This window comes from Antedon mediterranea, chromosome 4 (genome assembly GCF_964355755.1).
Source record: "Antedon mediterranea chromosome 4, ecAntMedi1.1, whole genome shotgun sequence".
NCBI classification, from domain to species: Eukaryota; Metazoa; Echinodermata; class Crinoidea; order Comatulida; family Antedonidae; genus Antedon; species Antedon mediterranea.
In genome coordinates, this window is record NC_092673.1 from 1,202,778 (window position 1) to 1,224,113 (window position 21,336).

General features: G+C 34.6%; 2 protein-coding genes across 2 annotated transcripts; one reads left to right on the top strand and one right to left on the bottom strand.

Moving 5' to 3' along the window:
• The first annotated feature begins 370 nt into the window (after window positions 1-370).
• On the top strand, window positions 371-4,513 carry LOC140046107 (NHL repeat-containing protein 2-like). The gene is made up of 8 exons (XM_072090633.1): window positions 371-504; window positions 750-1,483; window positions 1,712-1,926; window positions 2,133-2,355; window positions 2,653-2,775; window positions 3,055-3,264; window positions 3,498-3,714; window positions 3,814-4,513. The coding sequence occupies exons 1-8, from the start codon at window positions 384-386 to the stop codon at window positions 4,074-4,076; spliced, it is 2,106 nt and encodes a 701-aa protein (XP_071946734.1). The 5' UTR covers window positions 371-383; the 3' UTR covers window positions 4,077-4,513.
• LOC140046108 (programmed cell death protein 4-like) lies at window positions 4,503-20,872 on the bottom strand. Its single transcript, XM_072090635.1, has 10 exons — window positions 20,408-20,872; window positions 15,498-15,604; window positions 14,597-14,710; window positions 10,086-10,310; window positions 9,083-9,180; window positions 8,061-8,175; window positions 7,056-7,163; window positions 6,512-6,631; window positions 5,914-6,053; window positions 4,503-5,753 (listed from the first exon to the last, which is right to left on the bottom strand). The coding sequence occupies exons 1-10, from the start codon at window positions 20,688-20,690 to the stop codon at window positions 5,702-5,704; spliced, it is 1,362 nt and encodes a 453-aa protein (XP_071946736.1). The 5' UTR covers window positions 20,691-20,872; the 3' UTR covers window positions 4,503-5,701.
• Between the last annotated feature and the right edge of the window lie 464 nt (window positions 20,873-21,336).

Sequence of the window (21,336 nt, forward strand, 5' to 3'; positions counted from 1 at the left end):
CGGGCCAAAACTAGTCTAGGAGACTAGGCCTAGCTATATAATATGCCCTCCCCGGGCCTACACATCTATCAAGAAAAGCTAACAAAAAGCATACATACTATGCCAAAAAGGTATACAAAAACGTACAAAAACCATGCACGTATCCTCAAAATAATGTTGACCGTCGTCTGTCGTGCATCACCACCACCTGGCCTGGGCTACTGGTGGAGCCTGGCCTGACACCTGTGTGTGCGTGTGGTCTCTGGGGATCAACTAAAAAATGAAACGTTTTTGACATTTGATGAATCTCAATCGCTTTGGACCGCAAATACCTTAAATTGTAGTACCTACTGAAAAACAATAACAAAACATCTCTCTCGCGCGCGAACCGCGGAAGTCAGAAGATGTTTTCGTTAGATTTGCCAGCAAACGCGTCCAAGATTGAGAGGGAAGAAGCAATTAATATATTTCTCTCAAAAACTGAAGATGACTCTAAGATTAACAGACTAATATTCATTAAAGACGGTTGGTTTAGTTAATTTGTATTTATGTAGGCTTAAGCCTAGGCCTCCTACCTATATAGGCCCATCCCCCCATAGTTAGCATATGGTTGTGTTTGACTGATACAGGCACAGGGCCTTGCTGGTGTTCAAACAGGTGTTTCATCTTCACAAGGTCGTTTCGTACAGTATAAAACAAATTCCGTTTTGGTTGCGGTTAATAATATTACGTCTACAGCAATAATATTAAAGAATTTAATTTTTTTTTAGGCTTAGAATGGATGAACACGTCTGAAAAATTGGACTTCACAACAAATTTGAAAGGCAAATTGGTTGTGTTAGACTTCTTCACGTACTGTTGTATCAACTGCATGCATATTCTACCAGATCTGGAAAAACTTGAAGATCTTTTCACAGTTGCAGATGGATTGGTTGTTGTAGGGGTGCATTCAGCAAAGTTTGAGAATGAGAAAACATCGGCCAACATTCTGAGTGCGATCATGCGTTACAATATCACTCACCCGGTTGTAAATGATGACACGATAACGCTTTGGAACGAACTGGAAATCACATGCTGGCCAACACTTGTTGTTGTCAGTCCTTCAGGAAAGCGACTGGTCACATACGTTGGAGAAGGCCATTTTACCGAGCTGGTAGAATTCTGTACAGTTGCTCTCGATTTCTACAAATGCCATGGACATATTTCAGATCACAACCTACCAATAGAGCTTGCTAAAGATTCTTTACCAACCACAATTCTCTCATTCCCAGGGAAAGTAAATATCAGCCAAGATGGTGAGCATTTGGTGATAAGTGATACTGGTCATCACTGTGTTCTTATTACCACAAAGGAGGGTGTGGTCTTGCATACTATTGGTGGTAAGAGGCAAGCTGGATACAAAGATGGGACCTTTGAAGATGCACAGATGAACTGTCCACAGGGAGTTGTATGGCATCAAGATTCAATATATGTTGCAGACACTGAAAATCATCGTATTCGAATGGTAAACGATGGTTTATTCAATTTTCCAGCAAGGTTTAATACTTAGAAATGTAACTGAAAAAGAATGGTGAATGAACAATTATGGATAAATGATGATGAAAAATAAAGCAGATTGTTAATTTGGTAGAATGCTATTTGATTCTCGTTTTCTTGCCCGGTACAATGAAATTCATGTTGTTAAACTATTTAAATTAATGATAACTTATTCTTTATTTTCACTAAATTTTAGATTGACATGAAGAATAAAATGGTATCAACAATAGCTGGCACTGGTGAAATGGGCCAAGACAAAGAAGGTGGCAAGGAGGGTGTGAACCAGCCTATCAGCTCCCCGTGGGACGTGGCAATTGGTGGGCCTAACAACAGTGTACTGTTCATTGCAATGGCTGGAACACACCAAATATGGACACTGTTTCTCCAGGACACTACTTGGTTAAAAAATGTGTTAGTTGAGGAACAGAACATCTTTCTTTATTAATATATGTTTATTATTAAGTATACTTCCTAAAATTCAGTGTTGACTGGTTTAAACAATTTTGTTTGTCGAGAAACGTATTAAAAGTTTACGTATATTAAAGCGAATTAGAACATCACACAGCAGCAACCATATATTTCACATATAAATAGTCATACGGTTTTTATGTTTACAGGGTTTACAAACAAGGAGTATGCACAAGATTTGCAGGAAGTGGAAAAGAAGAAAATCGAAACAATTCATACCCTCACAAAGCGAGCTTTGCGCAACCCTCCGGCATCACATTAGCCCAAGACGAACGTCTGTTTATTGCAGACAGCGAGAGCAGCAGCATACGTAGTGTGGCGTTGAAAGATGGCGCAACCAAAGCCGTCGTTGGCGGTGAACGTGATCCTATGGTAACATTTTGTATACTGTACTATTAGTTTTTGGCTTTCTATTCAGGTAAAGATATAATAATAAAATACCCTAACAAAATGTCTCCTTGATAGAAGTGTCCACTGTATAGGTGTGTCCTCTGAATAGGAGTGTCCTCTGAATATGTTCTCTTAATAGTTGTGTCAAAAATAAAGAGTTGTACCGTATACAATTACAGGTTGACCCAATTAATCTAATAAGTTTGTTTCCTACAAAAGAAAGTTTCTACAAATGAGTTTCCATGGTGTCGTATAAAAGTTGGTTATTTTTAATCTTAGAATCTTTTTGCTTATGGTGATGTGGATGGAAAAGCAGTTGATGCGAAGTTGCAGCATCCTCTGGGAGTGGCATGGAACAAAGTGAATCACAACCTGTATGTGGCCGATTCCTACAATCATAAGGTACGTGTGCGTCAAGAAATGGTTTTAGTAAAGTTAGGCTTGTGGTACACCATGTGATTTTAAGGGAAGGAAAGTTGAGGATGTCTCGATGTTTGTGCTACAACTGTCTTTTGGAGAATGCTAGGCAAAATGCGTAAAATATTAAGTAGTACATTGTAAGGTTTTTGGTCATCACACCAGGACAACAAAAGTACTGTACAGCCAAAGACAATGGCGTAACTGTAAACATTAAATAAATGTTAGATGCATATAAAAATTAATTTAATTCTTTTACCCCAGATAAAAGTAGTAGATACAGTAAACAGAATGTGTACAACACTTATAGGCAGTGGTAAACCTGGCAAACAGGATGGTTCCATTTTAAAAGAGGTAGAATTTAATGAACCAGGAGGATTGTGCGTGACTCCCGATGGAAATGGTCTTTATATCGCCGACACAAACAACCATGCTGTTCGCTACGTTGACTTGCTACAAAATACTGTAAAGGAGGTTAGTTTAAATAAGTACTCTAAAGCTGACAAAAAAGTGTTATGTGGCCAAATATTGTAGTGATATGACATCATCGTGTCCATATATGGGCACATCACATTTTTTATGTCACATAAAGTTTGAGCTTCAGGAAAATAAATAATTGAGGGAAAATCTTAATTTTAATCTCTTTGTTTCATTTAGCCAATCATATTCTGTGAAATTAAGTAAAGTTAACTTTTGTTTTATTTCAGTTAAAGATAATCACTAGTTCTAACCAATCAGAAACTAAGACGTTTGATGATGGTTCAAAGGTTACTAGCATCATTTCCAAGAAAGCTTCCGTCACTCAGCTAAACGCCGTTAAACTTGCAACTATCTCACAACTGACTGTCCAACTGGATATAAGACTACCAAAAGATTGCAAACTAACAGAGGGCGCTCCATCAATGTGGCAAGCATATTGTAAAGGTATGATCAATTTGTTTACAGTTAAGCTTAAAGCTAAGATCTAACGATTGGTTTAGAGAAAAATACTATTTAAACGGAATATGTTTTCTTGTATAACAGACTCATCTGGCGACCAAGTTAAATCTCTCTTCCATCAGAAAAAGACAACAATTGACAACATCGACGAACAACCATCTTGTACTTTGAAAGTGGATAGCTTTGTTGGTTTCCATGGCGTCATTGATGTTGAGGTCAAAGTTTATTATTGCGAGGCATCTGGGATATGCAAGATGCAAGACATTCTCTTCAAGCTTCCTGTAGAAATCAGTAATGAAGAATCTGCAACTAATTTAAATATTTGTTTAAGACATGATATTGAATAACCAAAGTTATATTTTTACATAAATTAATATTTTTTTTATAATTCTATATTTTTTACTAATATAGCAAATAAACAATTGTGCTATTTCTTACTAATTGTTGTACCTATTGATAAGACAACTGTAAAATATAAAATGGATTCTTCCATGATTGGTGAAATGATCAACCTAAAAAAATCTCTGAAATTGAGACCTGACACTGTCTAAAATCCAACTGAAATTCAACAAAAACAATGCCTACTACTACTACTACTGTTAAAACAAAGCTCTGTCTACACTATCAAACTAGTTTGACAAAAAAAGTGTGATATGCCCAAATATGGTAGTGATATGATATCATCATGTCCATAAATGGGCACATCACATTTTTTGTTGCATAAAGTTTAAATAGGGTAGACAGAGCTTAACAATGATAACAAACGATTACAATTTTAATTTTTTTGTCTTTTATTTCTTTAAAGTTTTTCAATTTTTTTTTTACATTTGTTGTGTACACAATTAAACCTGAACATATTTCTTAACCATTTTCTGTCTGATAACAGAATTTTTTTCCTTTCGCATTTTTAAAATTTAAACCTTTCATCCTTAAATGTAACTTTAATAAGGCCAATGTTTTTAAACAAACTAAATGATTTAACGTGCAAGATACTATAATGTAGGGTTACCAAATCATCTTCTAACGGACCATTAAATTCACAATATAAGTCTGTTGCTACACCAACAAACACTAGCACAATTTCAAGATAAAATTATACATTTAATATTTATTCCATGACAAATATTGTTTTATTATTTTTGTGATATTGTGAACAACTTGATCATATTTCACCTAAATGTGCATTCTTCCTTCTCACACTCTCTCTCAATCTCACTTTGTTCTTTTAGTTCTCACGAGAAAAAAAAATATAGAACTGCAAAACTAGATATCTGTTTCTTCTTATTTTACAAATTTGAACTTGTTAAGTTCTAGCATACAGACTTAAACTGTATTTACAACCTGTAGATACTGCCCCCACCAAATTATTTAATGTATGTTTGCTTAATTGTATTCACAGTGGAATAATACCAGTACGGCAAATGATTTAAACTCTTTTTCTGCATTTTTGTTTATAAAAAAATGAGATTATTTCACTTGCTACCTAAATACAAAGTGGATAATTAATAGGAGTGACATCCATAACAAAGTAAAATTTGAAAATTAAAATGATAACACAAAACCTTAAAAGGGGTGCACAGACAGCTAACACAGTTTAAATGTTGCCATTAATCTAGCTTTAGATGTTTTGCTAAGTACCTAAAGCATAAAAGGACATTAAACATGGTACAGTACATATTAATTAATTATTTTAATAATTAGTTATCTAACATAACAGAAGCTATGAAGTATTTTTTTTATCTCCTGAACTTAGAATTTTCTATTAAAAATTATAAATTTATTTTCAAAATTTATCCTTACGGAGATATCAATACTAATGCACAATGCAAGTTAAAATTGCTTACCTTAATATTTAAAAACGGACTTTTTTGCTTAAAAAGAATACTGAATTTTAAATGAAGGTCTATATTTGTAACAAACCACTACAATTTCAGTGTATTTAGCGCTGTAGACAATGGAACCCTTTGTCAAACTACTCCTTGAACCGCCCGCCATCTCCCTCCGACACAAACCTCTTTCGAACCCTTTGAAAAAATTAGAAAATTATATATTTTTTCATAACCAACATAAGATCAAAATAAATTTTGCTTTAAAAAAGTTCAATTTCAAAGCATTTAGACCACAGTGCATACTAAGATTGTTAACAAGTGCATGTACTTAATAATAAATAAAAATGAATGTTACCTGCTGGGAAGTTGACTTCTGAGAACCTTAGTAAATACATGTTCCTTTTCACATATCTCCGCATACGCTTCAAGATTGGCGTAAGCGTGTGGAACATCTATGACTAAGTCGGGCATAATCGCATACACACGTTGGAATCCCTGATGAAAGAAACGCAGATGGTGTCAAATTATTACATTACAAAACAAGGTGAGCTACTTCTAATGATATGTATACAAATTGTCTTATGAAATATCTAGAACATTCATAATATAGATTTCTGGATTTTAGTTTGTTATAAATAATGTGACAATTGTATAGCGCTATTTCGTAAAGACCACAGCTCGTAGAGTGTTTGTTGATTATTCAAATTATCTAGACTCTTATAAAGTTAGTGTTTATTCTGTAAATGATAGGAAATTTCCCAATTATGATCTGTCTATATTTATGTACTTTTTATTTCCAGGGACCACTCACTGTTCATAGCCTCTGAATCTCTGTCTATGTTTTGTTATTGTCCTCTTTATTGTATATATTTGAATCTCTCTTAAAAAGTCAATATTTACTAATCTTGAAAGCATTTCTCTTAAACATAATATTGACCTAGCAGAAAACTTACAGTATTCAATTGGTCAACAGTGACGACTCCAGTGTCGTACATGACCTTTAATAGTTTGCACATCTTATTTGCAATTGTGTGTCCAGGGTCTTCAAGGTGCTCAATAACCATTACTGTCATCTGAAAATAACAACATACAAAGTAACTACTAATCCAGATATCCTGCTGCTGCTGCTAACATCATATTTTTTACACAACTTTATTTTAACAGTCAAGTAAGCAAACATACATTTTTTTACCGCTCTGAGTTGACCAATGTCAAGCGACAGTTTGAATAATCCATCGCTTGTGATTGGTGTTGTGTCCTAATAAACATCAACAAAATTTAACAAAATAATAATAATTAATTCAGTGCATATAAAGAAGCTCTCAATGCACTGTATTATTATTTTTATTTGACAAAAAAAGTGTGATGTACCCAAATATGGTAGTGATATGACGTCATCATGCTCATATATAGAAACATCACATTTTTTTGTCACATAATGTTTGATAGTGTAGACAAAGGTTAAGGAAAGGATTATCTAGCTAAGCTAAATCCTACCTCATAGACAACCTCATGGTGAAAATGAGGCACCTCTAAATCCCTTAGGCAGTGGATAGCTTCATCAATATCACCTGATGATAAGTACTCCTTCAATAACAGCACAATCTGATGAATAACACAAATCATTTCAATAATTAGACCAAGAAAAAAAAAGACCAATAGTAAATTTGGAATGTTTACGTAATATACCTCACTTTTAATGAAATGGTACCAATTTTAATTTTTCACTTGATGGACGAATATGATCTTTGTGATAAAAGAATTAATAATAAAATTAATTTTCCTGCCTGTATTGCATGATAACTAGTTTGTTTTTCATTTTGTATATTTAGGTATGGTTTGTTTTTGTTGAATTTAAGCATGAAGCTTAAAATGCTTTACTCATAAAATATATATATGCATATATTATGCATTGTGTTGGTGTACATACACACATAGCCTATTTTTATATTATATGTATTCATACTTTTGATATAAAGAAAGAATCCACATGTACCGGAAGTAATAAACTGAATATCTTCTTTTTAAGAAAATAAATGTATAAATAATCACGTTAGAAAAACACTATCGCTTTTGATGATGAACAACTCTAAAATGTATATAGGAAATGTTCTTTTTTAAATATCTATTATGTTGTGTTTATTGTTTTATGTTTTTTTATGTATAAAGGGTCCTGCGAAAACAGAAGTGTAAACTTCTCTATGCAGGATCCTTGCCATCATTTATGCTATGAAACTATATTTATAAAGGATGAGTAAATAAATGTGAATTGAATTGAAAAAATGTACTTGTATTTTGAAATACAAAACATATTACATAGTATTGTATTAGGCATATTAATATTTAACAAATAAACGCATTCTGTGTGCAGATATAATATTGTTTAGGTGTTTTAATAATAGTCATGGTTGGACAGTTAATCCTTGAAATTCAAACCTAAATTACTTCAAGGGATAAATTACTAAATCTATTTGTTTTGAGTAAACAATAAATATACAATACCCTTTTGACAAGCAGCTTAGTTGGTTTTCTACCCCCTCCTACACCCCATACATCATCAAGTCTACATAGCCCATGTTTGCGATTCAACAAATTATCAGCCTTGTCAAGAGACTCTCTGGAAAAAAACAATAACACAACAATATTAGCGAGCTTTTGATATGCAACAACCTGGCACCTAAACATATTGTGTCATTAGTTGTCATCCTCAATTCACTCCACAACAAATTTAAATATTCAAAACTGAAGGTCAGTGATGAAATTATGGATGAAATAGGCTAGGTGTCATCCAACTTTAAGGTAAAATCGATAAGGTACCCAGCCTAAACAAACAAAAGAAAAGGTCAATCTCCAATTTGTTAAAGAGAAAGTTCTGAAAAACAGATAGTAAAGGACTAAATTGATTACAATTTTAAATATTTGTATCACTGCCTGAATATGGCCTGGTACGTAGTACAGTAGTGTCAGTATTTATCCATGCATCTGAATTACAGTATAACAACATTAATAGGCCTGGTACGTACTAGAGTAGTGTCAGTATTTATCCATGCATCTGAATTACAGTATAACAACATTCATAGAGTGAATTCTGTTGATTAACATGCACTAATACACAAAGCCTCTTGGGATCATACATTATGAACAGACTGAATATTAATGATAAGTATCGTACGATACGCAATTCTTTACTCAGTGGTATAGTTGCATTGGGCTGTTCATGCTCTGGGGTCCTTAAGCTCTGGGGAGTCTGATTTAGCACTCCTAAGGGGAACTTCAACGCTGGGTAGCTGTATTGGGGCTGCTCATACACTGGATGCCGTTAAGCTCTGGTTTGCCAGAAAGTGCTCATAGCCATTACACCACTGTCTCTACTCTTTGTATAGGTACTGCATATCTGTTAATAAATTGCATTATAAAGTCCTATTTTAGGACCTGGGTAAAGAAATTTTAATGGATTAAGTATGTATCTAAGAAAATCATTAGTAAAATGAAAGTGTTTAAAAACCATTGTTAAAAAGACTTACCTCATAATATCTGTATGAACTTTGCCCTTAAAATCTTGAATAAAACGAGGCGGAAGGCAGTCATCCGCGATGGCTCGTGCAATGAATTGCCCCAGCATCTGAAAGACGCATTAATAATTTGTAGTGTTTAATTTGTATCTATGTGTGTGTCCTAATATCTGTACCTATACTGTACTTAAATATCTTTATAAATTCCTGCTATAACCTTATAAGTACAGTATCTGTTTACATTTGGGACACTGTCCTCCTTTTGCTCAAAGCAGACACAATGGAATTTGAAAACAACAAGATAATACTGTAATACTAGACGAATTTCATAAAACTGATACATATATTATTATCTATGGGTTTTCACCCGTATGAATTTATTTAATGGCATTATTTATTATCATCACACAGTTACTGTATTACATTACAGAATAGATTGCAACACATAATATTAATCTAATGACATGCGTGATCTCTCCTACAAAACGACCTCGTTGTCTAAAATGACACAATTCATTCACAATGTTGACATGAATTAGTATTTATATGTATCTATCTTTTTACAAATGCAAGTTTCTCTAAATAAATTAATATTTTATAATCAATAATATGGATAATAAACCCACCCGAGTGTATACTTTCCATTTGATTTATTATTGCATGTTACGTGCTGTTTAGTATTAGTTCTACTGAACGGAAAAGTGATATTTCATGGCGATATTTAATAGTACTATTGCACCTTCAGCCTCTTATAAACATTTTGGAAATGAAAGACAACCTGTATTGTACAATGTCTATAATTCTGCGTTCATAATTGGAGCGCGGCCTTTTAAATTAGTTCTGCTTTTTGATAGAGCGCTGCCTTTTGATGGCCTAGCCTCCCATCTATCCTTAATATTGATTAATGATGGAAGCAGTGGATTCATTGAATAAAAACGTAATTTATTTTTCAAATCATAAACATTCATTATTTGTATTATTGTATAGTAGGTTGTCTGGCAAGGCAAGTACGTACCTCAGGAGCTCCTGGGGTGTCGAGAGTAAGCTCTGGAAGGCCTTCCAACAACCTAAGGAATGCCATTTGCAAGTGGTCCATTGAAATCACTTTCTTGCCAAAAAGGTCAGAGATCAAAGCTGATGTCATCTCCTTGTGCATGGCTTTCTTCTCAAGTGCAAGGGTAACGGCCAGGGCAGGAACATTGTGGTGGTTGTCATTAATGTTTAGTTCTTCAAGGCAGGCCTGGTGATGAAAGAATAATTAAAATAAGAATGTGCAGCATTAAGCTCTGTCTACACTATCAAACTTTATCATTTATGTGACAAAAAAATGTGATGTGCCCATATATGGACATGATGATGTCATATCACAATATTTGGGCATATCACTACCATATTTGGGCACATCACTACCATATTTGGGCACATCACACAAGCTTCATATCATGAATAATATTACTCTATGATTATGTGACAAAAAAAGTGTGATGTGCTCATATATGGACATGATGATGTCATATCACAATATTTGGGCATATCACTACCATATTTGGGCACATCACTACCATATTTGGGCACATCACACAAGCTTTATATCATGAATAATATTACTCTATGATTATGTGACAAAAAAAGTGTGATGTGCTCATATATGGACATGATGATGTCATATCACAACAATATTTGGGCACATCACACAGAGCTTTATATCATGAATAATATTACTCCATTGTTATACAAAAGAGTGGTAGGGAGTACAATGCATAGAGCACTGACCATCAGCAATACCTTTATCAGACAAGGACCGTGTTCGTACGGCGATTGAAATACACGTTTATTTGGTTTTTACCCTTGGGGTAAAACCCATACGACGTTCGTACGAATAAACAAAGTACCGGTAAGCTGACACGAAACCAATTAAGATCGGAATTCTTAGGTCAAAAAGCGCCCTCTGTGCGTCGACCCATATCAATTGACATGGCGTGTTGACAAATTCAACTGGATATTGCATGTCGTTTCGCGCGCGAATCGTTCAATTATTATTTTTCAATCGACAACCAGACCTATATATTTATAATACATCGAATACAATTTACTTTTTAAATAAATAATGATCGAAAATCCTGCTAACGTATGTTGTTTGTTGACCACGTGTATTTATCGTGCGAGTCGAACTATTGTTGTGGAAATTCCATTTAATGTACACGCACTGTACCCCTCTTGTAAAAATCACCACATGTATTTACCGTGCGAGCCGAACTATTGTTGTGGAAATTCCATTTAATGTACACGCACTGTACCCCTCTTGTAAAAATCACCACGTGTATTTATCGTGCGAGCCGAACTATTGTTGTGAAAATTCCATTTAATGTACACGCACTGTACCCCTCTTGTAAAAATCACCACGTGTATTCATCGTGCGAGTCGAACTATTGTTGTAAAAATTCCATTTAACACGCACTGTACCCCTCTTACCGTGCGAGCCGAACGGTTGATGTGGTAATTCACAGACACCAGGCTACCACAATACAGAACTCCCTGCCGTTACATGTACATTATAAGCCACCGATTCGCAAGTTCAGGTCACCGGAAAAAAACCAACGAGTTGATTATTTATATATAATTTTACAAAACAATAGATATACATTCGCATTAACGAAAAAGAACATTTTAAACAATAATTGTTAAACAATCAGAAAGCTTATTTGAGGTCGCGATTTGACATGACCCCGTTAACGCTTGATTAATTATACCCCGAGGCAGCGTGTAATTGGAATGGGATTGAAATAACCAGTAAAGTTGGTGGATTTTTCGTCCAGATGGTTTTCTAATTTTTTATAGCCAGAGGCGTAAGTTAATTGCCACACGCGACCTCACAGTTGGAAGTACACGGTAGTTTCAGTCCCGTCCGAACGGGCCCGTTGACCTTCAAATATTAATCAAATCAAAACCCCAGAGGTTATCCTTAATCATTCTAGCAGGCGTAAATTAATTTAAAATGATATAATCAAGTTAAAGCATCAGTAATCTATGATAACACCAATACCAAACGGTAATGACCTCCTAGTTGTTGTTGTGACATGGAGTTGCATCATCATTATAATAACTTATTGATTATGTCACAGGCTACCAATGGTAGTAATGACCTCTGAGTTGTGACATGGAGTTGCATCATCATTGATTATGTCACGGTTTTATTTATTATGTCAATTATTTTGGAAATATTCTTTTTTTCAAACCAACAATTAGTAAACTAACCTTCTTGACAGTTTCGCTGTCCTGATCGGACAGCTTCTTCAGAAAAAAAGAATATTTCCAAAATAACTTATATCTACAAACCAGATGAACATTTTTAATCATGTCAAGGGTTAGCGACACCCTCCATAGTGACAATGTTGGCCAGTTGGTGAGGAACTTAAGCAGAAGGTATTGAAAGATCTATCAATACTATAGGCCTATCCTCAAAGAATGTTCATATCACACTTAAAGCGAAAAGAAATTTCTTGTATTTTGTCCTTATAACTCATTTTTGTCTTTATCATTTCTTTATTTGTATTTGTAAAGTTATTTTTGCATAATATGTATTTTTATTTCTATATTTGAGAATACACCAGCGGTCGAGTACTTCTATATTTACATTGTCTTGGCAATAATTTATTATAAAACATTTTTATTATCACTAGTTTTATGTCAACAAATGATATAACTGAACCATATGGTACATGAGTACAGTCACCATATGCTGTAGCTCATCACGTCTAGAGGAAAACAAACGACAACGTTAGTTATTATGTTTGGGTCAAATTCCCTTTCAGGAAAAAAAAATACATGTATTAAACCATGGTTTTAGCTGCAGAAAATTAAGAGTGGGTGGTACAATAGGAATAGTAGATGGGTGGTAGCAACAGTAATAGGGTACTAGGGTGGGTTGAACTAGGTGTAAAGCTTGGTCTACATTATCAAACTAGTTTGACAAAAAAAGTGTGATGTGCCCAACCATGGTAGTGATATGACATCATCATGTCCATATATAGGCACATCACATTTTTTTTGTCACATAAAGTTTGATAGTGTAGACAGAGCTTAAGAAGTTTTAAGGGTGGATTAGCTGTGCCAATATGAGGTGCACATAATGTCACTATTTTGAATAAGAATCTAATTTTAAATTTGATTGTGTTTCTTCTTTTTACTAAATTCATTAAAGTGGATGACAATAGTTTGATTAACTTTTAAGCTTGCCAGAATATTATCTAATATCAAAAACCATTCTAAAATAAATGAGTTGACTGCAATGGGGAGATGGGTAAGGATTTCCTGTACATTTATGGTGGCATCTGCAAAGGGCCAGTATTACTTTCTCAACAGGAAGCAAAGAATTTCAATTTGGTCAGAGGCCAACAAAGTTGAACAAGACTTTAACTTTGCCTATCGTTGCACAAAATTAACAGTTGTAATTTCAGTTGTTTTATTGGATGTTTAAAATATTTATAAATAGTTCTTAGTAGTACTAGGGACTACTACTGTAGTATGTAGTACCAACAAATTTTAAACAATTAAATATTTGTAAACAATTCTAAGTCACACTCTTTATACTTATATATTAAATTGGGTTTTATTAGTTTCTGTCTCACAAATGATTCCATCAAAATCTACCCCATACTTTGCAATTGCAATATAAAACCTTTGATCTTTTTTTTTGTGTACGATTTATATAAATCCACCTAATTCACAAAGTAAGACTTCTTTTTAAAACATACCATCATATCCTTTGATCAATTTCCTGACAAATTTGAATATCATTAATTTTTGAACATGTGCCAATTTTTTCCCAAAGGTGCAGAAGGCCACATCCAGGGTAGAGAAGTAAATCTCCCAGGGTAGCGTTAGTTAGTGGGAGCCAATGGACCAAAAATATGGAATTATGATTTTACTTCACTAATTTACAACAATAAGTAACTAAAGGCCCAACTTTGCAGGGTAAACATAAAATCACAAAATAGTCCAAAGAAAATTTAAACAATTAATTGATGAGGGTGGTCATTGGTCATAGAATATTATAATTAAAATGAATGTCTTTGTTATGGTAATGAACAGATTGTTAATTTTATCACTAGACCTGGTTCAAGAAGGATATAAGCAACAGAATGAGACTAGCAGCATGTAGAACCAGCAACGGTGGGTGGAGCAGCTATCACAGATGCCCAAAAGCATTGTACAATATTACCATCTGTCCTGTTGTTATTAGGTTACCATTACCACGTGGCAGAACATAAGCATTACAGCACTCCAAAGCGAATCATTTACTGTTTGTGATGGATGCTGTTCCCCCAATCCCCAGTTCAGAACTGGGGATGGAGGAACAGCATCGTGTTGTTTCCTCCACCCCAGTTCGGGGTACTCTAAAAAGCTATCTGAATGAGGCTGAATTTTGGGAGTTAGAGGCTCATCCCTGGTATCAAGTTTTCATTGTATTGTATCGAAATAAATCAAATTAAATACCTTCTAGCTATCTAATTAAAAGATACTCACAATTACTTCATCAGTATCCCCGTGCTCAAAATACTCTTGCATAATTGGGGTGACGGTCACTTCAAATTCATCTTCGGTCAGGGTGGGGATAATTGTCTTCAGTCTGTACCCAGGCTGAACAAACATTAAATAATTAAATCATTATAATTAATTAAAATATCAAAATACATTTATAAATAGGTTAAAAAAATGACAAAGTATCTTAAGAAGGAAAATGAACAGTAAGAATGCTATGACAATTTAGCATGCTAATGAAGATTGGTGTCAAGATTTTGAAATAGTTATAGTTAGTTTAATTACGGTGCTATGTGAAATAAAAAAGATATAGCACTTGCATAATTCTGCCCAATACTTTAAAAAATATACATTACTATTTACGAAAAGCATTTAATATTTGTTAATCCAGGTCTTTGAAATCAAAATGCTAATTGACTTTGCTAATAGTCCATGCCAACTCATAACTGTGGCTTGCAATTAACTGCTTTTTAATGGACAATCACAACTAACAAAGTTGTCAGTATTATTGAGTACAAAAACATAATTTATCTCAAAAGAGAATGGAAAAGGACATTTCTTCTTGCTAATTACAGTTATTGTTTATGTTTCAGATAAAACAAGGGTACTCAAGCTCCAAATAAACATTTCACATTTCATGTTTTGATCATTAACAAATATCTGTGAGCATGACTAAAACTCTGTCTACACTATCAAACTAGTTTGACAAAAAAGTGTGATGTGCCCAAATAGGGTAGACATATTCCGAAATATGGTAGTGATATGACATCATCATGTCCATATATGGGCACATCACATTTCATTTTGTTGTCACATAAAGTTTGATAGTGTAAACAGGGCTTAAGGGATGTTTAAACGGTTGTGTTTAATGGGGTGCTATACCAACCTGGGCATCAGAATCATAGTTGGGGTCATTTGAATCCTGGCAGTCAGCGTCATTCTCGTCATAGATAATGCCGTCCTTGCCCCATGTTCCCTTTCCTCCAGCACCACCTACATAAATTACAAAAGAAATGGTACATGAGATTTAACTTTTAAGCCTGGCGCACATGTGGATGTAACACAAGTACCTTATCACAACGTAAACTGCCATTTGTGATTGGTCGACTCACTTGCGTTGTATGTGTGAACAAACACAAATGTCACCAAAAAGACTATAGAAAATAGAGTAAAACATTAATTCAACGACACAGAATCTCAACAAAATAATCAAACAAGGAATTGTTTGTTATACAACACAAGGTGACTCCTTCAACTCTCAGAATTTATCCTCCTTACGAATTACACACAAGGGATAAATTATTCAATACAAAAATAATTCAGTTTTTACATAAATTTAATTCCTAAACAAATAAATAAATCAAATTTACATTTGAATACAATAAAGAATGATAAAGGGTATGTTGGTTTAATGGCAGGATTGATGGTAAGGATACGCCGCCATTGCGATTCTCCCAATAGTGACAAGTTTGTTGCTAAGGCCCTGTTCAGACCCATGGCGTTAGACCGTTTTAGCGTAAGACGCTAAAAGAATGTGTGTCTGAACAGTTGGGGATTAGCGTACAACGCGTCGTACAACGGTTGTAGCGTTGTAGTGGAAAACGGTTGATAGTACCGTTTTAGCGTACGACGCTACTGTAAGTCAACGTTGTATCCAATCAGAACGTTTCCTGTTATGACGCGATACAAGGTTTGACCTAGGCTGACATCTTGTATCGTCAATGTGTGAGATGGATTTCAATAACAAAAAGGCCAGTATAAATAAGGCCTAACTACACTACAAATACAACTGTTACAAAGGCTACAAACTGCGTACAAACTATTATCAACTGATTACCATTATATTTTCTAACAAATGACATAAATACATGCACCTTGTATTTAAACATAGGGACTACGATCCCATACGCTTTTAGGCCTAGAGTCATTCACGCATTTCATTCAAGCTAAAAACTAGCGTGGGACATCAAGTCACTCATTCATACAAGGCAGACTAGACTGGACAAGTTTAATGCTGAAAACCCCCTAACTCCTAAAAAATTCAGTAAACAAACAAGGGGAGCTGTGTCCCTTTTATTAGCAAGTTAAGGGTTATTTTCAACCGACTGGAACAAAGAATATATATCTTTGACTGGACTGGATAGACTAATCACAATCAATTTTTTCTTCATCATTAGAAGGCCTGCTTTATTTTCGTAACACAAGAACCTGGGGAAAATGTTTTTTAATACAAAATAAAAACAATAGAAACAGAAATTTGGCTTTACTATATTTTTCTTAAATAAATGCTGAGGTATGTTTTATTTACGGCAAATTTTGTCATAATTGTAGGGCTGAGATCTAGGCCTATATACAGTGGAAATAATGATGAAAACACGTGGGTAAGAGCACATGAATATGCAACTAGAAACAACCTGGATGACGTACTTCCGTTGTAACGGTTGTAACGATAATCGTACGCTATGGGTCTGAACACCTCGTTTTTTTCTCTGCGGTTTGTAACGTGACCTTGATAGTAACGTTGTACGCTAAAACGGTCTAACGCCATGGGTCTGAACAGGGCCTAAGTTCAGAGGGTAAACAGTTATTTCAAAGAGTGCTTTGTATGTTATAAAAATGACCTTGGTTGGTTTTAATTGTTCAGAGGGTGCTGAAGCCTGGTAATGTTAGCCCTATGGGTAAGCTTGACTACCTATGGTGTGTTTTGATTGTCTGACCTTTAACCTCTGGGTATGTGGACTACTTGTGGCATGTTTTGATCACATGACCTTCCTCCGGGGAATTGTTAAACCTGTGTATTGTTACAGGTGCTCTTTGATTTCTCCAATCCAAGCATGCTGGGTTTATTTCTTCGGGCCTGTTTCTGCTGCATCAAAAATAACCGGTTAAAATCGGTGTGAATAAATTAAAATCGGTGTGAATAAATTAACTCCATTTTCTTGGCAGCAGAAACAGGACAAATTTGTGGTAACCGGTTAAAAGGCAGCGCAAAATAACCGGTTAAAAACGCCAATTTAAATCGGTGTTAGAACGCCGTTTAACCGGTTATCGCTGAGCAATTCTTAGCTGCAACACGAAATAACGGTTATTTGATTGACAGTTGTGACCCCGGGTCAGATACCGTCGCATACGATGTGTGTTTTCCTCGTGGTTTTGACAGTCGAACGAAGAAGTGAACATGTATGTGGATGAATGAAATCACAAGATATGTTATTCAGTTGTGGGGGGAGAGAAAGTACGGGAAAGGATGGCAGGCAATAGAAAAGAATCACAGATAACAAATAAAAGCATTTTTGCGAAAGTAAAAGAGGAGTTTGGGGTGGAGTTCCGGGGACTACCCAAGCTAAGCAATTTGAGGCGTTACTGTAGTACCCTACACGCTCGCGAAGGATGGATGGTCCTATATAAACACCAAAACGGAAACAAAAAAGGGACTCAGAATGTTGCAAATACCTACCAAACGATAGTAGATAATGGTTAATTAATTATGAAAACCCAAATTTTATAGCAAAAATCATCCGAATTTATGTTATAAACGATGAATTTAGCAACAAAAACTTAATCCAAACGAGCGTATTTATGGCACGCCCTTAGTGCCTTTAATAGGAGAACAATGAACATTCTTACTTTGATCGTTTTACATAATATAATTTTTTAGAAAAACATCACATCGACCGAAAACAAAGGTAATCAGAGCCTTTGATAATATATTAAATATGATTTTATTAAGCATAGAAATGTGTTATTATTTATGTTAGTACATAAATATACGAAATAATGTTCAATACTCATTACTTTATTAAAGGCACTATGTGCGTGCGATATTCTATGACTTGGATACTCTCGTTTTATTTAAGTTTTTGTGGCTAAACTCATCGTTTTTAACATAAATTCGGACGATTTTTGCTATAAAAGTTGGGTTTTCATAATTAATTAACAATTATCTACTCTCGTTTGGTAAGTATTGCAACAATCTGAGTCTCGTTTTTGTTTCCGTTTGGTGTTTTGTAGGACCGCGCTCGCGAAAAACAACAGTCGTTCACGTGGGAAGGGCCGTATTTCATCGCCTTTGTTGAGGATAAAAATTATCCTAGGCGATCGGGCGCTGCACGACCCTCCCCATCATGTTATTGAAGGCGCCATGAGAATTAATTTTATTAGCGATGTAAGTAGGCTTTACAAAAAACAAAACTTGTAGACCTGGAGACAACATTTTATTTTTTTAACATGTTTGAGTGAGATGTTCGACGATATATACACACGTGTGTACTCACGACTTCGACGTAAACAAACAGCCAACTCACTACTTCCGTCTGAGTGTATTGCCTTTTGGGTAATGATGACGTTTTGCTCGACGACCACCCATAGATTTAACCGGTTATTTCGGAGCACAAATTGAGCAGAAACGCGGTCTTGTTATTGTTATCTATTTTTAATCTATTTAAAAATAACCGGTTAAATTGCGTTATGCAGCAGAAACAGACCCTTCCTTCTATTAATTTTAATCAAAGCATGATTGTAGGTTCAGAATAAAGTAAAAAGACAGTAAATCTTAATTACTTTGATGAGCATTTAGTTTTATTCACTAAAATATTAATATCAACTTTATTTTAGTTACTTAAATTTAAATTTCAAAATATTCTTTATTAAAAATACTCTTTTTTTATAGTATTAGATTAATTTCCAACATTTATGTTGGATAATTTCATTGAAAAAAAATACATTTAGATATGTGTACATAAGAGCCGATGTTTGTCATCATTTTTGAAAAAATAATTACTTTTTATTTTAGATACTTGAATTTTTGTCTGCCAATTTCTGTAAATTAAAGTTTCTGTATAATTAATTTGCCAACAAATTTGCTTAGAGTTGGTTGGCTCATTTGTATACATTATATTACATTTGTATACATTGCTGCCAAAAACATTGTTCTGTATTTCTAATTAATATAACTGGTTGAATAGACAGTAGTAAGGTATTGTTGTGTGATTGGTTACGCTTCATTTAGCATTATCTACCCACTTGTAGAGAACCATTGATTGATGAAATTCATCCGGAGTTGATTATTAAGGGTATTGCCACCAAAACTATCGGTGCATGTGGTAAAATATAGAAAAGACTCTGCTAGTTCTGCATGGTTTCTGGATCTAAAATATCTTGTTGTAAATCCCCTGCAGACAATTGTCAAAACTTTTATTGCTTATTTATGGGAGATTTTTGTTTGCTAAAAATAGATTGTCATGATTGATTGATTGATTGATTGATGTCATGTTGGAATTTCAGACAAAAAAATCTGAAAATAGCTTAAAAGGTAAATATTTGACAACATAGAATAAGAGCGAAAGTCTACTTAGGTATAACATTTTATTCAGCAATTCTATGGTCATTTATCACAATGCAGTGTTTCCAACGTTTATTTTAATTAATTAAGTCCACTATTATATAAAAAATACAATTAAATTAAAATTTAAACATTCAATCTTAAACATTTTAACTTGTCACCAGCATACCTTAAAAAACCGAAAGAAAAAAAATAATAATGTATGGTATAGTAGGCCTACATAACATCAACAGCAGATATCTACTAGCTAGGCTAGGCGTACTTCAAAATACTACTACTAGCTAAACCCTGTTAGTAGGCAAGTTTAAGCTTGCTAAGTTTAGATGCAGCTCTACCCACCCACTACTATTAACTAAGGCTAAGCTAACTAACTAAAAAGGCTAAGCTAAACTAAAGAGCTGAGGTAGTACTACTAGGCCTAGTAGTAGTAGTACTATAACTAGTGGGGAGCTTACCTTTCTTGGGCAAACCGCGGCCCCTACCGCTACGTGATTTTCTAGAGTTTTTCTCTTTAGTAAAGATGTCCGGGCCTACAATGGGCCCCGAATCCTTAGAAGGACTGTGCTTAAGTCTCCTCTTGGCCTTGCGAGTCACTCTGGCCTGAACAGGAGACTCAGAAGGGATTAATTCATTGTTGCTTAGTTTGTTGTTGTTCGTCATCAAGTCCACCTCAAGACCTTCATCCAATCCATTCACGCCATTTTCAACTCCATTCTGCAGAACAACTGTCCCTTCCATGTCTCCTAGTTCGGCTCAACAGACCTTCAAAGCTCCCAAAATGTGAATATATAACACTCAAATAATTGGACTTTCAATAGAAACAAGTCCAATATTGGACATTAAAATTAAAAGACTCGTTTTTATGTTATAATTTCTCCTGTCTCTCGACAACGTGCAGCTACGCAGAGACTCAATGTTGTTTTGGTTTTAACCGCAGATCATGTGACCAGTTTCGTGTTTTCTCATTGGTCGATTTGGTGGAGTGTCTCAGCTCAATCGATTGAAAATTCCCAGGATGTAAACAAGGTCTCGTGTTTTTGTTTGCACCTGGTGAACCCTGAACTTGATCGATAATGACGTCACATTCATTTCAATTCGATTCTTCGTCATGATTCCGCAGAGGTCGTCGGCCGTGTATGTGTACGACGTTCACGTAAAAAATTATTTTAATTTATTCAGATTGATTGATTTACATTATTATAGTTAAGAACAAAATATTGTGCTCCTGAATTAAAAATAAAGGTTTTTCTTGTAGGATTGTACAGTATATATGCCATTTTAAATGTCACATAATAAATTAAATTAATTTTTATTGTTACATGTTTATGTCTCTGATCATTTTGTATTTTTTTTAGGGTCCCTAATGATCAGCTTCGGCTGGATG

Coding starts and splice junctions, on each gene's coding strand:
- LOC140046107 (XM_072090633.1), top strand. CDS start 384: ATGTTTTCGTTAGATTTGCCAGCAAACGCGTCCAAGATTGAGAGGGAA. Junction 1,927..2,132: donor ACTACTTGGTTAAAAAATGT/GTTAGTTGAGGA, acceptor TTATGTTTACAG/GGTTTACAAACAAGGAGTAT. Junction 3,265..3,497: donor TACAAAATACTGTAAAGGAG/GTTAGTTTAAAT, acceptor GTTTTATTTCAG/TTAAAGATAATCACTAGTTC.
- LOC140046108 (XM_072090635.1), bottom strand. CDS start 20,690: ATGGAAGGGACAGTTGTTCTGCAGAATGGAGTTGAAAATGGCGTGAAT. Junction 14,711..15,497: donor ACTATGATTCTGATGCCCAG/GTTGGTATAGCA, acceptor ATGTTTGTTCAG/CCTGGGTACAGACTGAAGAC. Junction 8,176..9,082: donor GTTCATACAGATATTATGAG/GTAAGTCTTTTT, acceptor GTTTTTTTCCAG/AGAGTCTCTTGACAAGGCTG.